The sequence below is a fragment of the Squalius cephalus genome, assembly GCF_949319135.1.
Source record: "Squalius cephalus genome assembly, chromosome: 11".
NCBI lineage: Eukaryota > Metazoa > Chordata > Actinopteri > Cypriniformes > Leuciscidae > Squalius > Squalius cephalus.
Genome location: NC_137132.1, coordinates 5,601,180 through 5,625,970, shown reverse-complemented (window position 1 = coordinate 5,625,970; position 24,791 = coordinate 5,601,180). Strand labels below are relative to the sequence as shown.

Genomic DNA, 24,791 nt, shown 5'->3' with positions numbered 1-24,791 from the left:
AATTACAACAATAGGCATATTTGATTCGGACTCAGCCATTTTTCCTGTAATAAATGACAACATTCAGCACACAGATGATGAAAAAACTGGATTAAGAATCTGCAAAGCAAGCAAGGTATTTTCTGTCCTGTGGGCAAAAGGGGAGGAGATGATGTATTAAATATAAGATATGATGTTAAATGTACTGATTATGCTTTAAATACCCCACTTCAGCAAGTTCCCAGAGCCACGTTTCTGGAAAGACAGTTCGAATCGTCACTGCTGGAGAATCAGGTGTTGAATCAGTTTCAAATGTACCATCTATTAAATAATCTGGATGAGGCTGTTGCCATTCACGGACATAAACTGAAAAAAAGTGATATTTTGTAGTTTTAAGTGATATGTATGTGAAGAGTATACGTCAAAATGATCTATTCTATATCCAGTCATAAGTAAATATAAAATGGAAAGCAGATCATTATTTTAATACACATATTTTCACATATATTAAACGTTTCAGTTTATTTAGTTTTAATATTTTAAGGCTGCAAAAGTTATATAGTTTTATAGATGAGTTTATCTTACCAATATTAACACTGATTTAAAGTTCACTAACCCCCCTAACACATCTCAATAATTGTGGAATTGTGTGAGTTTCACAATTTCACAAATTCAATATATTAGATTTTTTTATATATATATATTTAATAACGAGCACCAATATATTAAAACATTACAGCTTGGACTGTAATAACAGTACATGTACCTACCTTTAATACACTCATGGAGTCGCACATAAAAATTTGATGCCATCTTCAATCCCACTTTCTTCCACATGGTGTAGTACTCCTGAAAAGAAGTATAAGGATTAAAGAAAAATGAAATAAAAGAGAGCGCTGCAGTGATGGCTTCTTTGTTGGTGTATTTACTCAGAATGAATGATAAGAGAATATGCATATAACAAAAGCTCAAAAACATTACATTCTCAACATGTATATCACTTTTTTCACAGTAATGACTCGTTGTAGAAATAAGTGACTTTAAACATTCCATCACACTAGAAGGAATAAGAAAAATATGATCAACAAGCTATTTAACACTCTCTCTGTACAGTTCTAAAAACATACTTTAAAAGTATGTACTCTTTTTGTGAAGAAAAGGTATTTACTTTTGAATGTGTAGCAAAAAAGTAGGCAAGCTTTGGGACATACTACTTCATCATGTTCATCGCACGGATCTGTCGCGTGCATCCTGTCACGTAAACTGCCCTGTCAATCATCTTGTTACAGTTAAAATCCTCTATAAATCTAATTTAATTTCCTACCGTTTCGGAGAGAAATGTAGTAGCTGTAGCACGTTCATCTGCCAGTGGGTCCTTCATGGAGACTGTCCTCATGTGTTTGCAATTTGAATATAATAAGGCATTTAAAAGTTGTGTGCGCTTCACCAACGGACGTCGCTCTAATGCCTCTGGGAGCAATTGGATAGAACTAAAACCAATGAGAGCGATGTCGTCATTGTGTAAAGCTCGCCTCAATGTTTCTGATTGGTGCCGCGATTTCGACGGATTAGAAATGGGCTTGAATGAGCTCTTTGCCAAACTGCCGGAAGTTGTCTGGGTTTTCCCAGGGTACAGTTCTCATGCTCTAGCCCCAAAATGACGTGTGGCATTTACAGCTGGTAATAACACTATAATCTCATGCTTTTAACAAACAGAATAAAACGGAAACAACATCATGTACTCTCATACACTCAAATAACATTGACATAATGACCATTTATAATGAATAGCGGGCTATCGCGCTAATCGCGAAACACTCATGCTAACCATGTGCTCAGGCATATTAAACTCATGACACACTATTAATATAGTAAAAAACAACTACTTTAAACACACACAACTCATCAGTATTGCATTAACAATGTTTATACTCAAAACCAAAAGGAGTATAAGGAGTTACTCAAAAGGAGTATAAGGATTACAGTTATTTGGGGGGAAATTTTAATAATTTCATTGCAAGCTGATTTAAGGTGTGCCCCTAAATTTTCTGCTTGCGCTCCTAACATTTTCAGTCAGGGGCTACAGCGCTCCTAGTAAATAAAGTTAGGCCCTCTCCCAAATGGAACCATAGACAGTATATAAACTGGACACAGCGACCCCAGGTTTCAACAGAGAAAAGTGAAGCAAATTAGAAGCACTCACTTCCTGATTGCCAAGCGTACTGCGCAGACTCAAACTGAGCTTGACGACGTAGATGTGACGTGAGCAACCTGTCTGACAGTTGTAAGTCTTCTAGTAGCTGTGCCAAGCGACATCTGAATAATTCCCTTCCGAATCTCGCAGAGACGGAGAACGTGAGTATTAGCTGTCCATGAGCTAGGAGCAGGAGCAACTTTATGAATCTCTATGGGCTTCTCCCTTGACTTTATCAGACTTTATGCCTCCACGTCCCCCGATTGACTGCGAGCTTCTCCTCCTGTCTCTATGGTAATTTCCAGAGAGTTGTGTGGTTATGACGCAATCATTAGCCTGTTTTTACAAAAACTGCTTCTATGGGGCCATAACGTAAGATATAAGGTAATGGAGCCTTTTATACATTGTCGTATTTCTTTAGAATTAAATAATGGACAAATGGAGTCTTTAAACACCTCAGATGTAAAGTTATTCGCTGTCAAAATGATGCCAAAATGAATGGGAGTCAATGGAATGATAACAGCAGGTGATGGCTTGTTAGCCAATGGTGGCCCCCAGGGGTGGTACGGAATTCGAGAGCTCGATTACCCCCCTGAATGGAAAAAGCACTAAGCACTCGCGGTCTGAGTCCACACTTTCGTGACGTAATGCCGCTTTGACCAGGCGCGCAGATGGCACTGGGGACGGGGGGGACATGACCCCCCCAGATTCATAGTGACCCGATCCGTCCCCCGCCCTCACTATCCCAAACGCGATCAGTAAAAATCGACAAAAATCGGTAAAACAGGGGATTAATCAGTGTTTTCGCTATACATTATGTGTAGGCTATACACTATACATAAACGTGTTTTTGCAAAACGGATATAAATCCGATCTTCAATTCCCGCGCTTGGCGCGCTATAGGCCTATGCATATTTAATGGAGTGCACGTCACCGAAAGTAACCAATATGAGCTGCATTTTATTGATCATCAGCTAAAATTTCTAAATTAAAGACCGCAATAAGAGAGAGCAGTAACAGCCCTGGTAAGATCATTTCGTTTCTTTACTTATAATGATGATGATTGTGTGTTAAGCGTCTGTGACTTACTTTCACTTTGAGTTGCGATAGTTTGCACGTTTGCTTGAGTTCAGCTTCTCGTCTGCGACGATGCTGTTCCAGTAGCATCGGCATATTTGGCTATAACATTACATATAGCCTATAACACGCTCTCACGCGTTTATTTTTTAGCATTTTTGGGAGGAGTAAAATTTACATATATGGTTTCAACAACCATACATTACACTTGTTTGTTCAGTTTCGTCTGGGATGCGGCCCAGACCTCCTGAAGTGGTTTGAGCGCTCGGATTCAAATCTGTCTCGAATGCGTTTCGGAGGGCATTTACACCTGGTCTTTTCACAATCGGATAGATATCCGATCTTATTACATGGCTCGGCTGAATTCCAATGTAGAATGCGGTCTGTTATTTCTTGATAACAGACCGCTGCGAAGTATAACAGACCGTTGCCATGAAAAACAGCGCGTTGCTATGGACGCGGAACGGACTATTTTCTTTGGCGGAAGCAATACAATCGTTTTTAAATCAATAAACTCCTTTTTTAAATCAATAATTCGTGTCAAATTATTTATTTATTTTGTAGGTAGCCATGTAATAAGCGGGATAATGTATAGAGAGGCGGTCGTTATAGCGAATAACAAGCCCTTCAGGCTGATTCAAGACCCCTCCGCTTCGCGTCGGGGTCCTGTTCAGCCTGTCGGGGTTGTTATTCGCTATAACGACCGCCTCTCTATACATTATCCCTTACATAGAAAACGCATGAAGTGGCCAAGTGTAAACAGCCCCTATTTCTAAACTGAGCCGGTGATTTTCTGAACTGAAAAAAATTTACTGTATAAATGTCATATAAAGGTGATAAAGAGACAAAAAAATCACCTTGTTTTTTCAAAAACCAAACAATTAGTATTAGTATTATTATTTGCACATAGGTTCTTTGCTTTTTTCGTCATAATGATAGACTTTGTATGCTGAGATAAGCAAATGTTTAAAAAAAACATACTTTGCTGAAGACATGAAGTTTTTGGTGGGTGATTGGCATACTAGTCAAATTACAGTCTGATCATGCATTGCTAGTGGTGATCAGGTAGGCTTTTGTTTACCTTTGGTCATTGTTGTTTATCCATGATTTCAAATAACAATCCCCCAATGGCTTTTTAATGCAAATCATTAGCCCAAATTATGCAAAGTTACTACTTGAGCACTAGTTAAAGCCCAAATTACGCAAATAACGAATTGAGTTTAAATCATTTGCTGACAGCTTGGTCCCCCCCAGTTAAAAAATCCTATCTGCGCCCCTGGCTTTGACTTTCGGGAAGAAGTCTGCTGCGGCAAAAGTGCGCATCAAGGGCGCAAATCAACCACATGGGGGCGCTCGCGAGCACCCTTCTGAGATTTAAAAATGACAAATGGGACACACTACAGTCTCACTGCAGTTCAATCCACAAGACCGAAAGTGCACATGAAGTGTGCCATTTGGGACAGGGCCTTTGTTGGTGTATTTACTCTCAGAATGAAGCACATCACGGGCGCGTGCGCCACCCACTGAAGTGTGCGATGATGTAATCACGCTGGTATGCCAAGCGAAAATAATTAATTTAATAAATGCAAATAACACTCTTTTTAAACATAAAGCACAAATAAGAAATCGAACAGTATTTAAAAGTATTAGAAAAATTACATTTTACTATATATATATATTATAAAGGAATTGAAGAAAATGTACGAACATAAACAGCTTGTACTCACTATATTACAATGGCAATGATGAACCACAATAAAAGTCATGAAAATACAAATTACTTTCAAATTTCAGTATAACCATGAAGGCTTTTTATGCATTTACTTACACATGTGCAGTATATACTCTCCCAATCATTATCTACTGCACTGCCACACATATAATCCAACTGTTACCTTTAAGGATTCATAAGCGATTGAGTATTTCCACAAACGCATATTCCAACACTCGTCATCTTCAACAGTCTCAGGGTAATCTGACTCCGATTGCACTGGCAGCAGGTTGAAGATCTGTGACGGGACCATGTTCACACACTATCAGTATGATTTCTAAATAATACATGTATTTCCAAAAAAATTTTATTTCCAATTTGGTGAGAAAGAATGAAGATTAATGCTAAATTTCCTGAGATCAAAATGTCAGCTGATGGATAATAGCAGCAATAAGTAAAGTCTGTTATCATTAGATTCCCACTGTAGATTCCCACTATGAAGAGACATTTAATCAACACTGAATCTTAAAGCATCGAGACCTTGTCAGCATCCAGACGTTCTCCTGACTTCAGGATCAGGACGCTCTGATCTACAGCACTGAGGCCACACAGTGAACCAGGCTGAGCTGAGAGCTGGAGAGTGTTTTTCTCACCGGGAACTGCTTTAGCAGGAGAAAACTGCAGAGATACCTGTGACATACAGGGAATAGGATTTATTTTAGAAATGAGTCAGTAATACAGTTTAAAGAGGCTCATTTCTAAAGCTACAATGCACACCTTGTTTTTGAAACACTTTTCAATGTTGAAATCTTTGCTACTGGCCACAACCTTTTCACTGGGGAGAAAAACACAGTACGCCAGAATCTGCACAACAGGAGCCAGATCTAGACTAATAGACAGTTTGAACGACATTGAGCCCCTTGCTCCATCAGAAATCTTCACTTCAACCTTCTCATATCCATGATGAACAATCACTCCTCTGGACAAGACCTGAAACAGACAGATGACACTCTGATAACACACTGACTAGTGCAGCCAAATAATACTGTTAAACAAAAACATCTCTGTGATAATGTACATACTGCACATGTTCTCACCATATAGACGATGTCAGTTTTGAAGTTTTTAATTGTCTCTCCAACAAAATAATACTTGATGGTGACAGTAAACTCAGAGTCACACTTTAATGGTTGTTCAGTATTCTCTATAATCAATTCACTTTGTGTTGGGGTGTATGGAGTGGCAGGTTGGAAGAGCTTGACTGTTTTTTTATCAACAACGATGTAAGGCGTGTCGTCGTGTCCAAAACCACGGACCTCTTGATAGACACTTGCCTAGATTACAAAAAATCAGAAATAACTCATGTAACTAAACTCTTCATGCAATACAAAAGAAAATTAAGTGAACACAAAATATCTTACTATTAGATCAATATCACTTTTAGAATGACTGGATGTATTAAGAGAGAAGTTGGCCAGTCCATCGCTGTCTGTAGTGAGATTTAGGAGCAGTTTTGGGGACCAAGTGTTACCCTCCATAAGATAAACCTTTTTGTTTTGAATTGGTGCACCTTTGAAATTTGAGAGTTTTATCTGTTGAAAATAAGATTTTGAAGGAATCAATTAAGGAATAATTCCGTACATCAATGGTGTTAAACTGAGACAAACGGATTTTAGACTTACTTTTCCTTCAATAACTGATCCGTGTTCATATGTTTTGGGCAGGTCAGTAAATGTGACTTTACCAATTTCATAAGTGAGAGATACATAATCAGATTTTGTCATGGTGATCTCTGTAAATAGTCAAAACACCTACATAAATATTTATTCAAATAAAAGTAAAATGTCAAAAATGAGAAATATAAGAAATGTAGGTAACAGAGATCTGACCAAATTGAACAGCTCACCTGTTCCTTCTTCTGTAACCATTGCCTCAACATGAAGAAACTTCTGCATCGCACGCTGTGGATACCCGTGGAACCTACGATCTTCTACCAGTGTGACGTTAAAAAAGACTGATGCATCTAAGGTATGGATGGCACAGCCTGTCTTTTTTATCTAATTATAATGAATGAACACAAACATAACTATTAACAGAAGAATTAATACATAGATAAATGTATTAAAGATAATGTATTAAAGATACAGATAAGGTACTGTGTTTCAACTCACATACCTCAATGGTTTCCTCTAAACACCCTGAATTTGTAAAATAGAAAACGTGGGACCGTAACACATGGCACACTTTCACCCGTGATTTACCAGGTACAGGCTGTCCATAAGTGTATCTGTGAAAAAGGTACAAGCAACTGATCTACAGCCCAGGGTTGAGTTAAGAAACTAATATATTAGGATGGGGGGTTAAAGTAAGAAACTGACCCAAGAGTTAAAAAAATAATAATACAATTAAAGGAGAACTCCGGTCAATTTTAACATTGAGCTAATTTTTTTGTAAATTTAGAGTGCTGTCAGTACAGAGAACAACGACAAAAATCGGTGTTGCCTACACCGTGTTATCCTCTTTTTAAAATTTGCACCCTGTTGACTTCAATGGGGCAAGTTTTAAACCTGCTTTTAGCCTCTTAACATCCTTGATGTGTCATTACAAGTGCACAGCCATGTGAGTGATTCCTTCAGAGTGAACGCGGTTGAATCTGACTGCAGTAGATGTGCAAGATATGAATAAAAAATATACAATTTCAGCCAGCGCACATACCTGTATTTACATCCTGTTTTCGGCTGAAGTCCACAGTAGTCGATTGTCGAGTTCGGGCGCATGATCTCGATGTCAGATTCAACCGCGTTCACTCTGAAGGAATCACTCACATGGCTGTGCACTTGTAATGACACATCAAGGATGTTAAGAGGCTAAAAGCAGGTTTAAAACTTGCCCCATTGAAGTCAACAGGGTGCAAATTTTAAAAAGAGGATAACACGGTGTAGGCAACACCGATTTTTGTCGTTGTTCTCTGTACTGACAGCACTCCAAATTTACAAAAAAATGAGCTCAATGTTAAAATTGACTGGAGTTCTCCTTTAACAATTAAAGGAGTCATAATGTAGAAATTTCACTTTTCCACAAGAATCAATGTATGTTATGATTGCATAATGATTGTACACTGGCCGGGAAGCCGATATTTAAAAGTGAAGCGTTTGTTTACCTCAGGGTTTGTAAAATAGGCCACGTGCACGCGCACGAAAAAACGAGATTTTGATTTCTTCCCCCTCTTGACGTCAAGACGGGGGAGGATATACCAAATATGGACACCGCAAACCTATGCCACGGGAAGCCCGCCCCTCTCCCCCTCTCCCCCTCAGATTCAGTTAAGTCGACTCGAGAAAGATGGAGAAACCGAGTGTAGCCTACACCTGAGATGCTCTGTGGGTGACTGCCACAAACAACATGCAAATGTGTTTTATCTACCAAAAACGGACGAAACTATCAGGGAACAGTGGAGGAAATTCATTTTTAATGACGCTGTCCCAACAACTCTTTCAAGTGGCGTATCGTTAGGTGTGTGTGCTAAACATTTTACACCGGAATCATTTACAAATTTGGGGCAAAATCAGGCGAACTTGGCCTCGAAGCTCCGTTTGGGAAAAGGTGCCATCCCAACCATCAGGGACTTGCCAGAAATTGAAAAGGTAAGACTGTGTTTTTATTGCTCTACTGTGGTTAACAAATAGCAGCTAACTGCTAATGCGGCTATTGTATGCAAGTTAACGTTACCTTCGAGGTAAACACGGGGAATGGACTCTACGAATGCTAGCCACATCTTTCCACTTTGTTTTACACTAGCATCTACAGTAGTGACGGTACAGGAGTCCATGCTCAGTGGCTAAAACTGTTTAAATGCAAGTAACTTATAACATCACGTTGCATGTCTAAAGAAGAAAAATATTGAATGTCTAAATAACCACAACGTGAAACAAGGCAAAAACACCACATGATAGTAAACGTCTATCTCAAAGCCACTGTAAGCTGATAAAAAAAAAAAACTACACCTCCGTTAATGTAATCTACATTAAATAAAAGGTAAATTTATGTGGGAGAAAATAGCAACACACGTTTTTGCTCGTTACTGATGTTAATGTATGTCTCAGTCAAAATGATTGTCTTTACCATTCAGAGACATCTTGATGTAGACGTCCTTCCATCGACTCTACATCTTCATTTTCCAGCTCTGGTTCAGAGTCCGGCTCAAACATGTACGGTTGAATCCCATAGGTCGCGGCCAGGTCGGGTTCATTGACAACTTGCGCCATGATGTCAGTTTGTAATGATGCTGAAGTTACCTGCGGTGTCAACCCCCCTCCTTCCTGCAACCAATCAACGCGCCCCTCATTTGCATTATTATAATGACCGTCCACGACAGCCAAAACATCGCATCAGATCTCGCGAGACAATAATGCCTTTAGAAATAAGGGTCTGAGGGGCTCTGTGTTTATTTTTTTTCCACTTTTCTTTTTTAGAAGGGCCTGAAAGACTATAATAGAGCATTGGGTACCAAAGTTAAAACAACATTATGACTCCTTTAAATGAAAGTGTGAATGGAAGAGCACTTTGCTTTTTTAATGCAGAAAAAAAAGAAGGAAACCACTCACTTTCCGCAAACCTCAATTCTCAGTTTCTCCTCTTCAACACTTAATTTATTTGGGATTTTTAGAGTAACTTCAAACTTAGGCAAAACTAGAAGTCAGAAGGCAGAAATCAGAGTTATTAGTACTCAATTTATATATTAAAAATTAAAATATAAACATATTATTGAAACTCTTCCCATGCAAAACTACAAATTGTCTGTTCCCTTTCAAGAGAACTCGTGCTGCGTCATAAGTTACGACACTATGGGAACACCTCTGCGTGATTGCATCTTGAAGCACGTGTGAAATCAGTCCAATGGTTTGGCGGAACGTCATAGGTGGGAGACATCATGACCTGGAAGGTATAAAGCACCCCTGAACCAAACAATGTCAGCTTCTGTTTCTTCAGCAAGCGGTCTGTGTTACTCTATCTGTCATATTTGGGGTTGTGTGCCTATATATCAATATATATTTCCTCTCTCAGGATCAGGAAGCCCGCTCTGGGGTTTCTTCCACCCCGAGTGAGGGCCCGGTGCTTCAGTTATCTTCCTCTGAGGAGGTTGGTGTACTGAGAGTCGATGCAGGAGAGTCTGAAGATTCGCCACTTCACTCTCCTGGGTACAAAAAGCTAGTGAAGGTTATCACTCGTGCTGTGTCAAAATAAAATATCAATTGGCCAGCAGAGAAGTAGGACTTTTTTGGGGGGGGGGGGGGGGGGATTTAGTACTTGTTTATTTAGCTACTCATTTATTTAATTATTTAATTGATTGATTTTATCACGAGGAATGACGTGTGCAAGATCTAAATCTCTGTCAATCATTTTTTTTTATAAACAATTATTGATAAAGCGAATTTTTGCACAGTATTGGAAATATTTACATTTTAAACCATGAAGGTGAGTCAGTGGTTATCACACAAGCAATGTGCATACTTTGCTCTAGAGTTATGGTGGTGAAGAAGTCTCAAACCCCAGTCAATTAATTACTACAGAAAGTGAAAGCAAAAACATTTGACACTGCATTAACGGTTCATATTCTTTCAGAGACGAGGAGAGCTGAATCTACTTCAGCGTGCTGATAATGGTATATAGGCCTAGGCTAACTGTCTTAATTTATTTTCTTAATATTTCTCTTGTGGCCCATAAGTAGTGAAAAAATTAGAAGAGAAGTATTTCGTTTTAATCAAGTTGTTTTTTAAATGAGGAGTAAGCTAATCTAACTAATCTTTTATTTTCCTCGCAGCTCTTTGGTAATGGGGTGATGCGCTTTAAAAATTTTCGGGGAAAACCTCTTCTGATCATTGTCTATTGGTGCATCAGCGCAGTGCGTCTATCAACTGAGCATCGTCTATCGGCACAACCTGGCACGGTGGTTTTTGTGGGGCCCTCCAACAAGCGCTTTTGAGCGATCTTTCCCCTGATTCAGCATCATCCCTCAAGGCCCCGACCTAGGCTTATGCAGCAGCAGGTCAGTCTGATGCACGTCTGCATACTATGGGCATTTTGCAGGCATAACAGACCGACCTGCTTAAAGACTTTGATGAGGGGGAGAGGCTTTACTCAAGCCACTGATCTGGTTCTACGGGCTACCAAGGAGAGGGCCAGAGCTATTGGCCATACTATGGCAGCTCTGGAAGCCTCAGAGAGACATTTGTGGCTTAATCTAACATTAAAGAAAGTGACAAGTATATCTGTTGGATGCCCCGCTTTCTCCTGTGGGACTCTTTGGCGACTCCATTAATTCAGTAGTCGAGAGGTTCCAGAAGGCTAAAAAGCAGGTGGTGGCATTCCAGCAGGTCTTCCCTTGTTGATCAAAGGTCTCAAAAGGCTGCTGGGCGGAAGTAGCCCCAGGCACACTCAAGCTCTTCGTACAGGGCGCAACAAAAACAGAAAGTGTTGTTTCTCGTGCCCCGCCGCAGAAAGAATGGGGGCAGGGTAAGCACTCAAAGCCTCAACCTGGCAAAGATAAAACGGATCTGAGGAATGTCATCATTACGCTTCAGCTAAGAGGTTCTAACGCCAGTGTCAGACCTCTGAGGGCTGGCCCATTCGAGGAGAAGTGGTTCACACCTCATCTTACGGTGCCCACTTCTCTCCAGTGCCCTCAGGGGGCCGCTCTGCCAACCCAACTAGTCAGTATCCCAGTGTACATCTGGGAACGTAGAGAAATGTAGTACAGAATTCAGTTTTGTTCTCGTTCTCCTCGCTTTCACAGGGTTCTGCCCACTGTGGTGGGTCCAGAGAAGTCTCTGGTTATGGAACAAGATGTGGGAACTTTCTTAGGGAAGGGGGCCATAGAACGTGTTCCCCACCAGAATTCGGATTTTACAGCCGGTATTTCATTGTTCCAAAAAAGAATGTCCGATTTATTTGCACCATGTAAATCGTGCGGCCAAAAGCTAAAGTTCAAAATGTTAACTTTAAAGCAAATCGTGACTATAATCAGTACAGAGGACTGGTTTGTTATGATAGACCTCAAAAATGCATACTTCCACATATCCATCCTTCAAAACCACAGGAAGTTCCTCAGGTTTGCTTTAGGGGGCAAAGTGTTCCAGTACAGGGTTATTCCTTTTGGCTAGCACTGTCAGCTTGCACTTTCAAGAAAGGCGTGGATGTTGCACTGGCTCCTCTGCGACTCCAGGGCATTCGCGTGTTGAATTACATCGACGTGATGTTAATGACGGATGCTTCTCTCACGTGTTGGGGAGCAGTCCTGGAGGGCCACTCATCCCAGGGTCTGTGGAAGTGTGTTTTCTGATCTACGGAGGACATGTTCTTGTCCATTTAGACAACACATCGGTGGTCGCTTAGGTTGAGACAAGGGCTGAGGCCCAAGGAATGGAGACTTTACCCCGAGGTGGTGGGTCTTCTATGAAGGAGGAAGAGAAGTGGAAGAGGACATATTAGTGTCTCAAGAATGACACACTGTCCGCTTTGGTTCTGTCTGACTCATCCAGCCCCACTAGTGTTGAATACCATTATGCCTGTATGCATTTCCCCCGGACACTCTGCTCCCGGGAGTTATGGAGAGAGTTTGCCGGGAGGGTGCCCATCTAATGTTGGTGGCACCTCTTTGGCCAACTCACATCTGGTTTTTAGACTTGATATTCCTCCTCTATGGCTCCCTTAAGGAGATTCCGATCAGGAGGGACCTTCTGTGTCAGGCTGGGGCTAAATATTTAACCCCCGTCCAGAGGAAAGTTGTGGGTTTGAGTCATAGAGTCAGCTATATTCGGCTGCTCCCTTTGAGCCTGTCAAGGAGGTTTCAGGAAAATTTCTGACCTTGAAAGCTTTATTTCTTTTGGCCATTACTTCTCTCAAGAGGATTGGAGATCTACAAGCCATTTCGTTTTCCACTTCGGGTTTGCATTTTTGCCCATGGCATGGTGTAAGCGCACTGGGTAGTACATTAACATTGATAATTATATGTAGGGAATTTTAACAATTAATCAGGAATATGATTAATATATATATTGCATATTACAGTTACATTAAATTATCGAAACTGAAAATAGATTGATTGTCTATATGAATAACCAATCACAACGAATTATAATTCCTCATTCAGATATCAATAGGCTACTTCAGATCATTATATGAAATAACCCTTAATGGAAATTAATGTAATTATCAAACAGTGGTTTGTCCCGCAAACGGCCGTAAGATTAACTTATCAACTTCTCACTAAAGTTACCACTTCTTATAATTTCAGGAAGAACAGTTTCTGGCCGTGAAACTATTCTCCTGACCTTATAAAATTTAGGTTACTGAAAAGTAACAAATCAGCTTTGTAGCTTAAGATCGAAACATCTCATTGATCTGGTTATATGAGCATTTTAGACAGAAACAATCAAGCATATAATGGTTTTAATAATTGAACTAATTACTACATCGAACTAAGAAATACAAATTCTACAATTTACACGAGTATGCATATAACAATACAAACAGTAAACACAATACAAGACAAAACGGATAGCAGATGAGAGAGAGAGGATGAAAGGGTGAGCGAAAGAAAGTGAAAGCAAAATGTGCGATCCGAGAGAGATCACAGACCAGGTAACCTTTGAGAGAGACAACAAGAAATCAAATCACATTAAAAGTTCCATAAAACTATACTTGCAAAATGGTTCTCTTTGTTGCTGAAGAACGCAGAGTCGTGCTCGTGCGTGTGTCCTTAAGAGCAGCGTACGTGTTCCATCGTGTCTTTTGGGGCAAGCAGAATCGCAGGAAGATTTAAAGGTTCACCGAACGTGAAGTTACCAACGAAACAATTCAGAGTTCATCTCCCTCGTGGAGGGAGAGGCGAATATGAAAATAAAACTTAGTAAAGAAAAGAAAAACGAAGATGGGAATTCCCTCAGGAGCCATGGAACCAGAAGTTCTCTCAGACGAAGTGCTCGTGCGTGCTTCCTTAAGGAAGAGGAGCTGAGCTGCGGGAATTTCAACAGAGTCCTTTTCTTTGAGTTGAAGTTGCTGGCTACGTTCGCTTCACTGAACGTAGGGAGAGTCCGAAGACGAAAATAAAGAAAAGACTTAAAGAAAAATAAAAGAGAAACGGAGAAAAGCTCCCGAAGGAGCCATGGATCTTGAAAACCTCTCACAGAAAAAGTGCCCGTGCGTGCATCCTTAAGGAAGAGGAGCTGAGCGCGGTCGCGGGAGTTGGAGTTGCCGGCTACGTTCACTGAACGTAGGTAGAGTCCGAAGACGAAAATAAAGAAAAGACTTCAAGAAAAGAAAAGAGAAACGGAGAACAAAAGGAAGCTATGGATCTTCTCTCACTGAACGTAGAAGGTTCGTAAAAAGTGCTCCCCGAAGAACTCTAGGTCGGTCTTCTTATGGAAAGACTTAATGTACGCCTACTTTGCGTCCGCGGACCAATCATCTTAGAGCATCTCGGGCGGGAAGAGTCTTGTCAGGAGAACTTATTTGCATAGTTGATGATTGTATAAAATTTCGTCATTTCTAACCAGGAAGATTGTACACACAGAACAATACATTTTACTGTAATCTCCTATGTATGAGTGGTTCAGTCAAAACAAGACGGTTAAACAGATACCAAGAATGGCAGGTAAAGGTAGAAGAAACAAAGTTCTATTCATATGCAGAATTACACACATTTAAAGTTTGATTAACACACGATAAAATTGCAGATACTCCAATTTGATATGGGAAGACATCTAAGCACAAAAAGGAATAGATTTAAAACATTTAGAGGTACTTTTCTCTGAAAAGTTCCATGGATGGTGTTTGTGTGTGTGTGTGTGTGTTAATGTGTGTGTTGGAATGTGTGTGATTTCTCAGTCTCCCGGGGGTTGTAAAGTGTTATCCTCTAGAAAGGGGAGGTCGGGTTACAAGACCATGATTCTATTTGAGACATTAACTAGGAGAAACACTTCCAAGTTACAAATCAGAAAATCATGACCATGGCATGAAAGGGCTAACCAAACATGCATATAGGAAGGTACATATATTAAAAGGATATTTTCTATCCTAGGTTACATACAAATGATGTTTCTTTGTGTGTGGGTGTATGGAATGTCTATAGAGAGTTTCGTTATCTCTCTGGTCATCTCTTTGAAGCTCCCCACAGGGGAAGAAGAATGTTGGTTTCAGGTTCTGGAGTGTCTCTGAGATGCAATAGGTGTCGGGAGAGCTGTAAAAGTTGCCACCAGCGCAGACCTAGCGGCTCTGGGGCTATGAGTTACATTTACAGGTTAAACGTTAAAAGTTCTCCCAAAATTTATAATGACAAGGCTTCAGGAGTTTTGTGTGCAGGGAGAACAGAATCATGATTCTTGCACATCCGTTACAATGGTAAAGGCTTTTTTTCACCCTAGGTTGGGCTATATTCCTAAGGTCCTCACTAACGTGGCCAGATCTGTAGTGCTGCAGGCCTTCTGTCCTACGCCCAGACCAGGAGAAATTAAAAGTGCTTTGCCTGGTTAGGGCGCTTGATGCTGACGTTCACAGAGCTGCCGTGTGGCATAAATCTGATCAACTCTTTGAATGCTTTGGGTCGCCCAGAAAGGCGTACCCAGCATCTAAGCAGAGAATGAGTAAGTGAGTTGTCGAGGTTATCTCTCTTGCTTATGAATTGGCCGGTCAGCCTTCTCTCTTAGCTGTCCGGGCCCATTCTACTAGGAGTGTGGCAGCTTTTAAAGCCTTGTACTCTGGGGCCTCTCTTCATGATGTTTGTGTTGCAGCGGGCTGGTCCTCTCCGCACACATTCGTCAGGTTCTATGACCTTAACCTGGGCACCACCCCTGGCTTCCAGGTGCTTCAGTCTTAGTTGTGCTCCAGACAGGGCCGGAGTGGGGCCACTTTTCAGCCCGGGAGTTTCAGGCCCAAGACCGGCTCTCTTTTTCTATGGTGGAATTCCAAATTAGCACTTTTTCCAAACTGGATAAATGAAGCAACAGTTCAGCTCTTACTATTATGTAGTTTTTATTAATACCATGGTTCAACAAATAATGTAAAGGTTAAATAATAATTCACTTAAGCTGAGAAGTTAACAAAAAATATTCCACTATTCCACAAGGAGAGGTTGATAAATTAACAAAAGCAGAAAGAAAGAAAGAAAGAAAGAAAGAAAGAAAGAAAGAAAGAAAGAAAGAAAGCATTTGAAATGTATCCCACTCTTCCACAAATAGGCATATTGAACTAATGTTTACAGATTTATTTGTATTCAAAAATATTCAAAAATAATGCTTTTTTAATAAAAAAACGTGATACCTACTCTCAGATAAATGAGGCCTATGATTAATCAGATGCAAACAGAAATATAAAACCAGTCCTAATTGAAAGAAAACAAGTTGACAAAAAGATTGAATCCAATATTGGGTTATAATATAGTATAATGAGACATTTTTAAGCTATTTTTTGTAGACAGGTCATTTTTGACCGGGAACACCGCAAGTGTGACTATGTGCCATTTTGTACAAAATAAAAGGTTTTCAAAACAAATTTCCTGGTGAAAATTAAAGTAGACTAGTGTGGTCAACAGTGCAAATTTTTTCATATTTTATGTAATATTTACAAATTTGTTGAAGATTGAATCCAATATTGGGTGATTATATAGCATAACAAGTGATTTATAAGCTATTTTTTGTAGGACGGTCATTTTTGACTGGGAACACAAAAGGTGTTATAGGGTTTTGAACACAACCTGAGGGTTAAATAACTTTAATTCATATTGTTTACTCTGGTATCCTCTCTACCTGTCCCTGTAGTCATCATGGCCTCATTTTCAGCGAGGGACTGGCTCTCATGGTACAACCCATGCAGAGGCTGCGCGCTGCTGTGTCAGAATGCGGAACGTGTGTAGCCTAATGTAACTAACGTGACAAATGTGGAAAAAAAAAATCCTCGACCGGCCCAAAAGTGAAGCGGCCCACCGGGAATTCTCTCGATTCTCCCGATTACCCACCCCGGGCCTGGCTCCAGATATTATTCACACTAGACAAGCACTGGTCAGTATGGCATAGTAGGTATTAACGTTCCCATAGTACTGTAACTTACAACGCAACGTCAGTTCCCTTGAAAGGGAATGCTTCGGTTCCCTGAAGAGGGAACGAGATGCTGCATTGCTCCGCCATAACTTATTTCACTTCACTTACTTACTTCATGACTTACTTCAGCCTATCAGAAGCTGACATTGTTGGGTTCAGGAGTGCTTTAATACCTTCCTGGTTGTGACGTGTGTCCCCCCCCCCCATCCCCCCGCCCCCCCATGACGTTCCGCCACACCATTGGACTGATTTCACACGTGCTTCAAGACGCAATCACGCAGACGTTCCCATAGTGTCATAACTTATGACACAGCGTATTGTTCCCTCTTCAGGGAACCAAGGTTACCGTCATAAGTCGTTTTTATGACTTACCATATTGTTTCACTTCAAAATCACGTGAGATAACCCTGTCACCAATAAAAGCCTTCAGTTTGTACATGCCTTGACGGGCCTCTGGGTTTAATTCATAAGAACGCTGCAAAATCCACCTTGTTGAAGAAACATTTGTCCATTGGCCAATCCAGTTACCTTTACTGTCCTGTTTAATAGCAAAGACACAGTGCAGGTATTTTGTGACAGTCAGCTACACATATCCTGACTATCAATGAAGAAATATATAATTACGCTACTGAAAATACAATAATTGCAAATATAACTGAATTTCTAGTTTTAATCAGATTTAAATTTTTTGTTATGACTGCACAGAAGGTTTTGTGTTCTTACCTCAAGAACCACTGTACTATACTGTGAAAGAGCAAATAGTAATTTAAGATTATAAGACAAAAATTATTTTATTTATTAAATGTGTATTCAACAGTGCAAGAGAAAATAAAGATGCCAGATAAACACATCAGACCTGCTGATCAAGGGGTGCAAAGTTTGTATCCATGGTAACAACTCTGAAGTTCACTGTAAAATAGAAATGTGTATTAAAAAATCTTCACTTTTGATGTCTTCAGCTCTTATGTAAGGGACAATTTCTTCCAGTCATATTTCTCTCCTGTAAATGACCAAACTGTGTGTGAACCGTATTAAGTTTCAAATACTGGGCTGACAACTGTATTCTGCTGCTGGGTGAATGTGTATTTAGCTGTCACAGCTGCCTGTTTTAGCCATAATGTTACAAAAATATCTGACAATTTGCTCCAGCTGACCAGGTAGAATCAAGTAGGCCTATCCCAGACAGCTATGAGGTTTATTACATGTAACGATTTATCAGTGTTGTAATGTAACGGAGTACAAATATTTCGTTACTGTACTCAAGTAGAAATTTCACATATCTGTACTTTACTTCGCTATTTAAATTTATTTCAACTTTCACTTTTACTCCACTACATTTCCTAGATAAAATGTATACTTTTACTCCGATATATTTCCACAAAGCATCTTCGTTACTCGTTACTACAAAATAAAATCAGAAGAAATGTGTGCGACTGCAATAAGGGAGGTTTGGCGAATCACTGCTCCTAGATTGCATTACGCACGCTCCGCACGGCGCGCGCTCTATTTCAGCGTAATGGTTGTTTGTTGCCATGCCAAAGGAGGAGGAAGCACAAATGAAACCGCCATGGAAGCACAAGCACCTACTGGAGGACCTCCCATTATCGTAGACGACCACCCTGACGCAGAGCTGCCAACTCTCATGCATTCACCGTGAGACACACGCAAATGACACTTTTCACACGCTTTCACGCCACACATCCATTTTCTCTCGCACAGAAAAATCGCGAAGCAAAGAGGACACGGAGACCGACAGACTAGACAGAGCAGGTTAGTTATGATAGAAAAAAAATCTCAGCTTTTTATTATGAAATTCAAACAATAAATACCGTGCCAAACTTGTAAATGTGACTTGACAGATCCCTAGCGCACGTGAACCGATCATCTATACTAGCTAATAGTAAATAAACACGAATGAACAATGTTAAAAGAAACAGTACAACTTACCGAAATGTATATTCATCATACATAATATCGATCAATCAGTGTTTTTCAACCGCGGAAAGGGTCAGTAAAACACCTGGAGAACAATTATGTCACATAACATTTACCTCAGGAAAGCCATTTGATGACCATAAGATAGGCGATAGCACGTTAGTTGGCTAGAAAAAAGAGCTATAGAGAGTATTTAGCTAAATATGTGTACTATATTACATATTTATTATATTTTTACTTATATCATTAAATAAAGTTGTTATTATGATAAAAAACGCATTATATTTATATCTGATAGGGCTCTCTGTATGTTTACAGCATTAGGTGAGATTTTTTTTCTTGAGAAAAATTAGTGCCTATCTTGTGTACCTAATATTTATCCAAATTAGTCAATATTGCATATTGTGATGCAAGATTTTTTTTTTTTACATCCCAACAACTTCCCCAGCCACCCACCCCACAATAAAGCCACAATAAAGTTCACAATCAAAGTTTTAACCGTTTGCAAAAAAAATAAAAAAAATAATTACTTTTACTTCTACTTCAATTACTTAAGTACATTAAATATCAGAAAATTACTTTTGATACTTAAGTACAGTATATATCAGATACTTTAAGACTTTTACTTAAGTAATATTCTAAAAGGTAACTTTCACTTCTACCAAAGTCTTTTTCTAGTATGATACTTGTACTTTTACTCAAGTATTGCTTTCTAGTACTTTATACAACACTGCGATTTATATCAGGGGTGTCAAACTCCTGGAGGGCTTCAGAGTAGGGCTGCACGTTTTCAAGTTTTTCATTAACCGTTAACCGAGGCCCTTAGCGGTTAATACTCGGTTAACCATAGTGTGCGTGCGCGCCGCAACCCCGAGATAGGCGTAATTTGCGGGTGGGACATGTCCCCACCACTATTTTCTAAGGTCGATATTGTCCCCACCACTTTTGAAACATCTCGCGGCACGAATACCAATACAAATAAACAAAACATCTCCAGTTAACTAGCAGAGCATTCATTTCGTTCGTTTTTTTTTTTTTTTAGGCGATCTAGCGCTGAAATGTTTTGTTTTTTAAATCAAGTGATCAAAGTGCTCGTTGCCGCTGCGATCGAGAAGGGTCTTGTAAAACGTGCTGAGGTATTATTAATTCGTGGCCACGAAACAATTCACCTGAATATTCACCAATTCACACACACACACACACACACACACACACACACACACACACACACACACAAAAAAGGAATAAAAAGCTGTACGAGAATAGTCGGCCTTCACTGAAGAGCTATCTTCACAGGTAACAAAAACAGTTTAATAATTATTATTAATTCGTGGCCACGAAATAATTCACCTGAATATTCACCAATTCACAAAAAATAGCATTCACTAATTAATAGTATCAAACTGTTTTTGGACACGTTGTAATTCGTTAAATCAAAATGAGGGAGGGAATTAGTTCAACGTGTCCACGATTTATTAAAATGAGGGAACAAATAAGTCGTCGTAACTACTAATTATTTAGATCAGTGGACAGGGCGCATAAGAACAAACAGAGAGAGAGAGCCCCGGCCGCGCGCGCGCGCACTCTCATCTTCTTCAAACAACTCGAGCGCTGTATTGCTCTCTCCCTCGCGCATATCAACACAATAGTAAAAGGTCGGAAGACCGATTGTGTTTTATAGATTAGTAGTTTGTTCATATAAAGTGTTTGATTTGCAAGTACATGTTTAGGAAATGCATAATACAAATTGTATGGGTTAATGTAACTGGTAAACGGACTTTGCGGGTAAAACTGTTGTGATGAAACTGCGCGTGCGCGGGGTAAAACTGCTGGGGTAAAGCTGTGGCTCTGCTGCTCTGCAGAAAGATATTATTGTGCTGCGATCAGTGGCGCGGATACTATGTTTGTTTCTGGCTCGCGCACAGCCTTCACTCTCGGACGCGCGCTTTCTTTGCCCGCTTCATATTAGAAAACTGGTCTAGCGGTCTCTGGTGTTGCAAAAATGTATTACAACTAAATTCAATGCACGCCATTGATGCCACTTAACCGAGCAAAATGTTTCACTCGGTTACGCAATTTTTAACGGTTAATCGGTTAATCGGTTAACCATGGACACCCCTACTTCAGAGTTTAGTCCAAACCCTGTTGATTTCAAATAACCTTGAAGGACCTGATCAGGTACATTTAATAATTAGGGTTAAAGCTAAACTCTGCTGTGGGCTCTCCAAGAACACCCCTAATCTATTGTATCCATAGATTTCATATAAATTAAAGTCACACAGATACTGATATCAATATCGATATCATATTTGTAATTACAGTATTTAGGCTGAACATGTTTGAAAGTGAGGGGATTGTTCAAATGCACACTAGATGACCATTCTCGTGTTTCAAAGCTGTTAGAATTCAAAGCTACTCATCCTTAATATCTGCTTTTCTTATCTTTTCATTTGCTCCTCTTTTTGTTTGTAAATCCATTTAACTGTTTACTTCATACTCTTTTACCATCTGCTGGTTTGTGCAACATTTGTAATCTTTGACCTATGCTCGTTGCCTGATCATAGTGTGCTTTACTTAAATGTGCTACATCAGCTGTGATCAGGGTTTAGATGTCAGTGACACCAGCATTATTTACTGAGCTTTAGCCTTTGAGACATTCACAGCTCACCTGTCTGTCCTGGAGTATAGATGGGTTTATCAGTCTGGATAAAAGTCAGAGGATGGTCAGGCTTGAACATGACTTTTCTCTCTTCAGTCGTCCTGAAAGTCTCTCCCTGAAGTTCAACCTTCATCGTCTGCACTGATTCTGCCTTGACCAGAGGAGCCTGATGAGAAATAATTTCCTGTATTCACAACCTGCCACAAAAACTAGATGCATTATGATGAAACATATTTGATAATCATTATGTGCATGTTTTGATGGCAGACCTTGAAGTTAAAGCAGCGATGAAACTCTTCCTCAGCTTTCTCCTGCAGCAGTAATGTGCTCTGGACACCATGAACCAGATGAATGTTCATGACAAGGCTTTCATTGGGCTTGAGAAGACTTGCACACAGTTTGGCCTCAGATCCAGACTTGATCACTGCAGGAAACGTCACCATGAAATATCTGTCCAGAGAAAATGATCATACAATATTGCCTGAGTGGTTAGATATAATAAGAATAATAAAACATAAACTGGGAGGGAAAAAAATATATTTAATTTACTATTGATCAATTATATGCAAAGTGTATGTTTATTCAGAGCAATATTGCTCTTAAAAATACACTGTCAGTAATTATAAATAATCGTGTGCCTTAAGTTGTCTTTCAAACAGTAAACCCCTACTGTGCAACACAGATCGGTTAAATAAATACAGGAGAAATCATCAAGACTTACAAAATGACTATTGGTATATTAATGATTTATCCTCAGCAAAAAATGTTAAAAACTTACGGCCCTGATGTTTGTCCATTGACACAGATCAGGAGGAAAGAGAGCAGAAGGAGCCCTTTCCAACAGCAGCCAATATTAAGAGCCATGATGACGAGCGATCATCCACGGCATGAGATGAACTGGACCGTCTCTTTTAAAGGGGGCTCTCAGGCTAAAGGAGGTCCTTCAAAACATGTGTATTGATCATCTGATTAATGATTCAACCATGAAGGCACTGCAGTTCAAAAACATGTGCTAAATTAGATCTACTAAAGCCTTAAAAATACATTTGCGACAAATATTAAAAATAGTAGTCTAGCATGCAGTAAAAGTCAAGTCACCTTTATTTATTATTTATTTATTATTTAATACAGTTTGTTTCAAAGCAGCTTTACAATGAGAACAGGAAAGAGAACCTGGAGAACGGTACTTGACTGAATGCATTGTGCCAAGTCTAAAGTTTGGAGGAGGGGGGATAATGGTGTGGGGTTGTTTTTCAGGGGTTTTGATGGCCCCTTCCGGTTCAAACATGACTGTGCACCAGTGCACAAAGCAAGGTCCATAAAGACATGGATGAGCGAGTTTAGTGTGGAGGAACATGACTGGCCTGCACAGAGTCTCGACTGAACACCTTTGGGATGAATTAGAGCAGAGACTGTGAGCCAGGCCTTCTCGTCCAACATCAGTGCCTGAACTCACAAATGCACTTCTAGAAGAATGGTCAAATATTTTCCATAAACACACTCCTAAACCTTGTGGAAAGCCTTCCCAGAAGAGTTGAAGCTGCAAAGGGTGGGCCAACTCCATCTTAAACCCTACGGATTAAGAATGGGATATCATTAAAGTTCATGTGCATGTAAAGCCAGACGTCCCAAAACTTTTGGCAATATAGTGTATCTTCTCCACAAACTATACATAGAAAAAAACAGGCACCTGACCTGTGTCCTGAAACCAATCAATACTGAAATCAAGGGTCAACAATCCCCTACACCCACTCAGTGAGAGTGAGGGAGTTACAGTAAATGTTTGTTTATATTTGCAAACCCCTCGACCCCTTCCTAATATGGTGTCTGAAAAGATTTTATCATTAAAATAAGTAAGTCAAGTAAATATTTTTGATGAGCAATTAAACAATACATATATTTACTTGAGATCCTACACCATGATGAAGATTTACCATGTTTGTTTTTCTGCCTGTTGTAGAAGGATTAAAGGCATTGTCACATTATTTGGAGAAGAGACCACCAGAACAGATGCCCCCAGCAGAGTTGATCTTAAAACTAACAGAATGGACACTAACTAACAATGTTTTCTTATTCCAAAACAAATTCTTTAAGCAGATAAAAGGTACAGCAATGGGAGCTTGCTTTGCACCAACTTATTCAAATTTGTTTATGGGTCTCTGGGAGGAAACATTTGTCTATTCAAGTCTAAATGAATATATTAATAAGATTGTATGGTGGGGTAGGTATATTGACGGCGTTCTTCTTATATGGTCTGGGTCACAGCAAGAGCTGCTACAGTTTCATGCATATCTTAATAACACTAATCCTAATTTGAAGCTGAGTCTAGAGTTCTCATTAACAAATATCCATTTCCTAGATCTGGAGATAACAAAAGATGACAAAGGTGAATTGCACACGTCCGTGTTTAGAAAACCCACTGATCGGAATACCATACTGAGGGCAGAAAGCTACCACCCACCTTGGTTAATAGAGAATATCCCTTTTGGCCAATTTCAAAGGATTAAACGCATACAGTATATGTGATTCTGAAGACGTTTTTGATAAAAATGCTCAAAACATGGTTCAAAGGTTTAAGAAAAGAGGATATAAACACAAGACCTTAGATACAGCCTATAATAGAGTTAAAGAAATTAGTAGGGAACAGCTGTTGGTTCAGAAACAGAGGCGACAACAAGAGCCAAACCAAGTTTATTTTGTTACACAATACAGTAGTCAAGCCAATAAGATAAAGCAAATAATCAAGAAGAATTGGGACATAATAAAAAGTGATACCGTCTTGAGAGATGCACTGCCGGAGGTACCTACTATCACCTTTAAAGGAGCTCCTACTCTAAAAGATAGTCTTGTGAAAAGCTATATGCATCCTGTACAGAACAAAACCTGGCTAGGCACAAAAAGAGGTAACTGTAAGTGTGGAAACTGTAATCTCTGTAACAATATGGTCAAGACCAATATTTTTACAGATGTGACATCAAATCGTGAATACAGTATACACTCATTTATTAATTGCAATACCTCATTCGTTGTCTATAGACTTGAATGTCCTTGTGGCTCTTTTTATATTGGAAGAACCAAGCATAAGCTTAAAGAAAGATTAGCAGAGCACAAATATGCGATAAGAACAAGCAACCACCAATACCC

General features: G+C 39.7%; 1 protein-coding gene across 1 annotated transcript in view; it reads right to left on the bottom strand.

The window, feature by feature from the left end:
- LOC307167524 (alpha-2-macroglobulin-like) overlaps positions 1 to 22,567 on the bottom strand; it is a 39,707-nt gene extending 17,140 nt beyond the window's left edge. The window contains exons 1-17 of the mRNA XM_079886690.1: positions 22,426 to 22,567; positions 21,917 to 22,097; positions 21,657 to 21,813; positions 17,910 to 17,962; positions 17,777 to 17,797; positions 17,426 to 17,591; positions 9,566 to 9,650; positions 7,137 to 7,248; positions 6,868 to 7,018; positions 6,644 to 6,753; positions 6,383 to 6,553; positions 6,059 to 6,295; positions 5,739 to 5,951; positions 5,502 to 5,651; positions 5,146 to 5,259; positions 750 to 828; positions 204 to 345 (exon numbers count right to left, since the gene is read on the bottom strand). Coding sequence (XP_079742816.1) covers positions 204 to 345; positions 750 to 828; positions 5,146 to 5,259; positions 5,502 to 5,651; positions 5,739 to 5,951; positions 6,059 to 6,295; positions 6,383 to 6,553; positions 6,644 to 6,753; positions 6,868 to 7,018; positions 7,137 to 7,248; positions 9,566 to 9,650; positions 17,426 to 17,591; positions 17,777 to 17,797; positions 17,910 to 17,962; positions 21,657 to 21,813; positions 21,917 to 22,097; positions 22,426 to 22,511 — 2,228 coding nt within the window. The 5' untranslated portion in view covers positions 22,512 to 22,567. The remainder of the gene's footprint in view (positions 1 to 203; positions 346 to 749; positions 829 to 5,145; positions 5,260 to 5,501; positions 5,652 to 5,738; positions 5,952 to 6,058; positions 6,296 to 6,382; positions 6,554 to 6,643; positions 6,754 to 6,867; positions 7,019 to 7,136; positions 7,249 to 9,565; positions 9,651 to 17,425; positions 17,592 to 17,776; positions 17,798 to 17,909; positions 17,963 to 21,656; positions 21,814 to 21,916; positions 22,098 to 22,425) is intronic.
- Between the last annotated feature and the right edge of the window lie 2,224 nt (positions 22,568 to 24,791).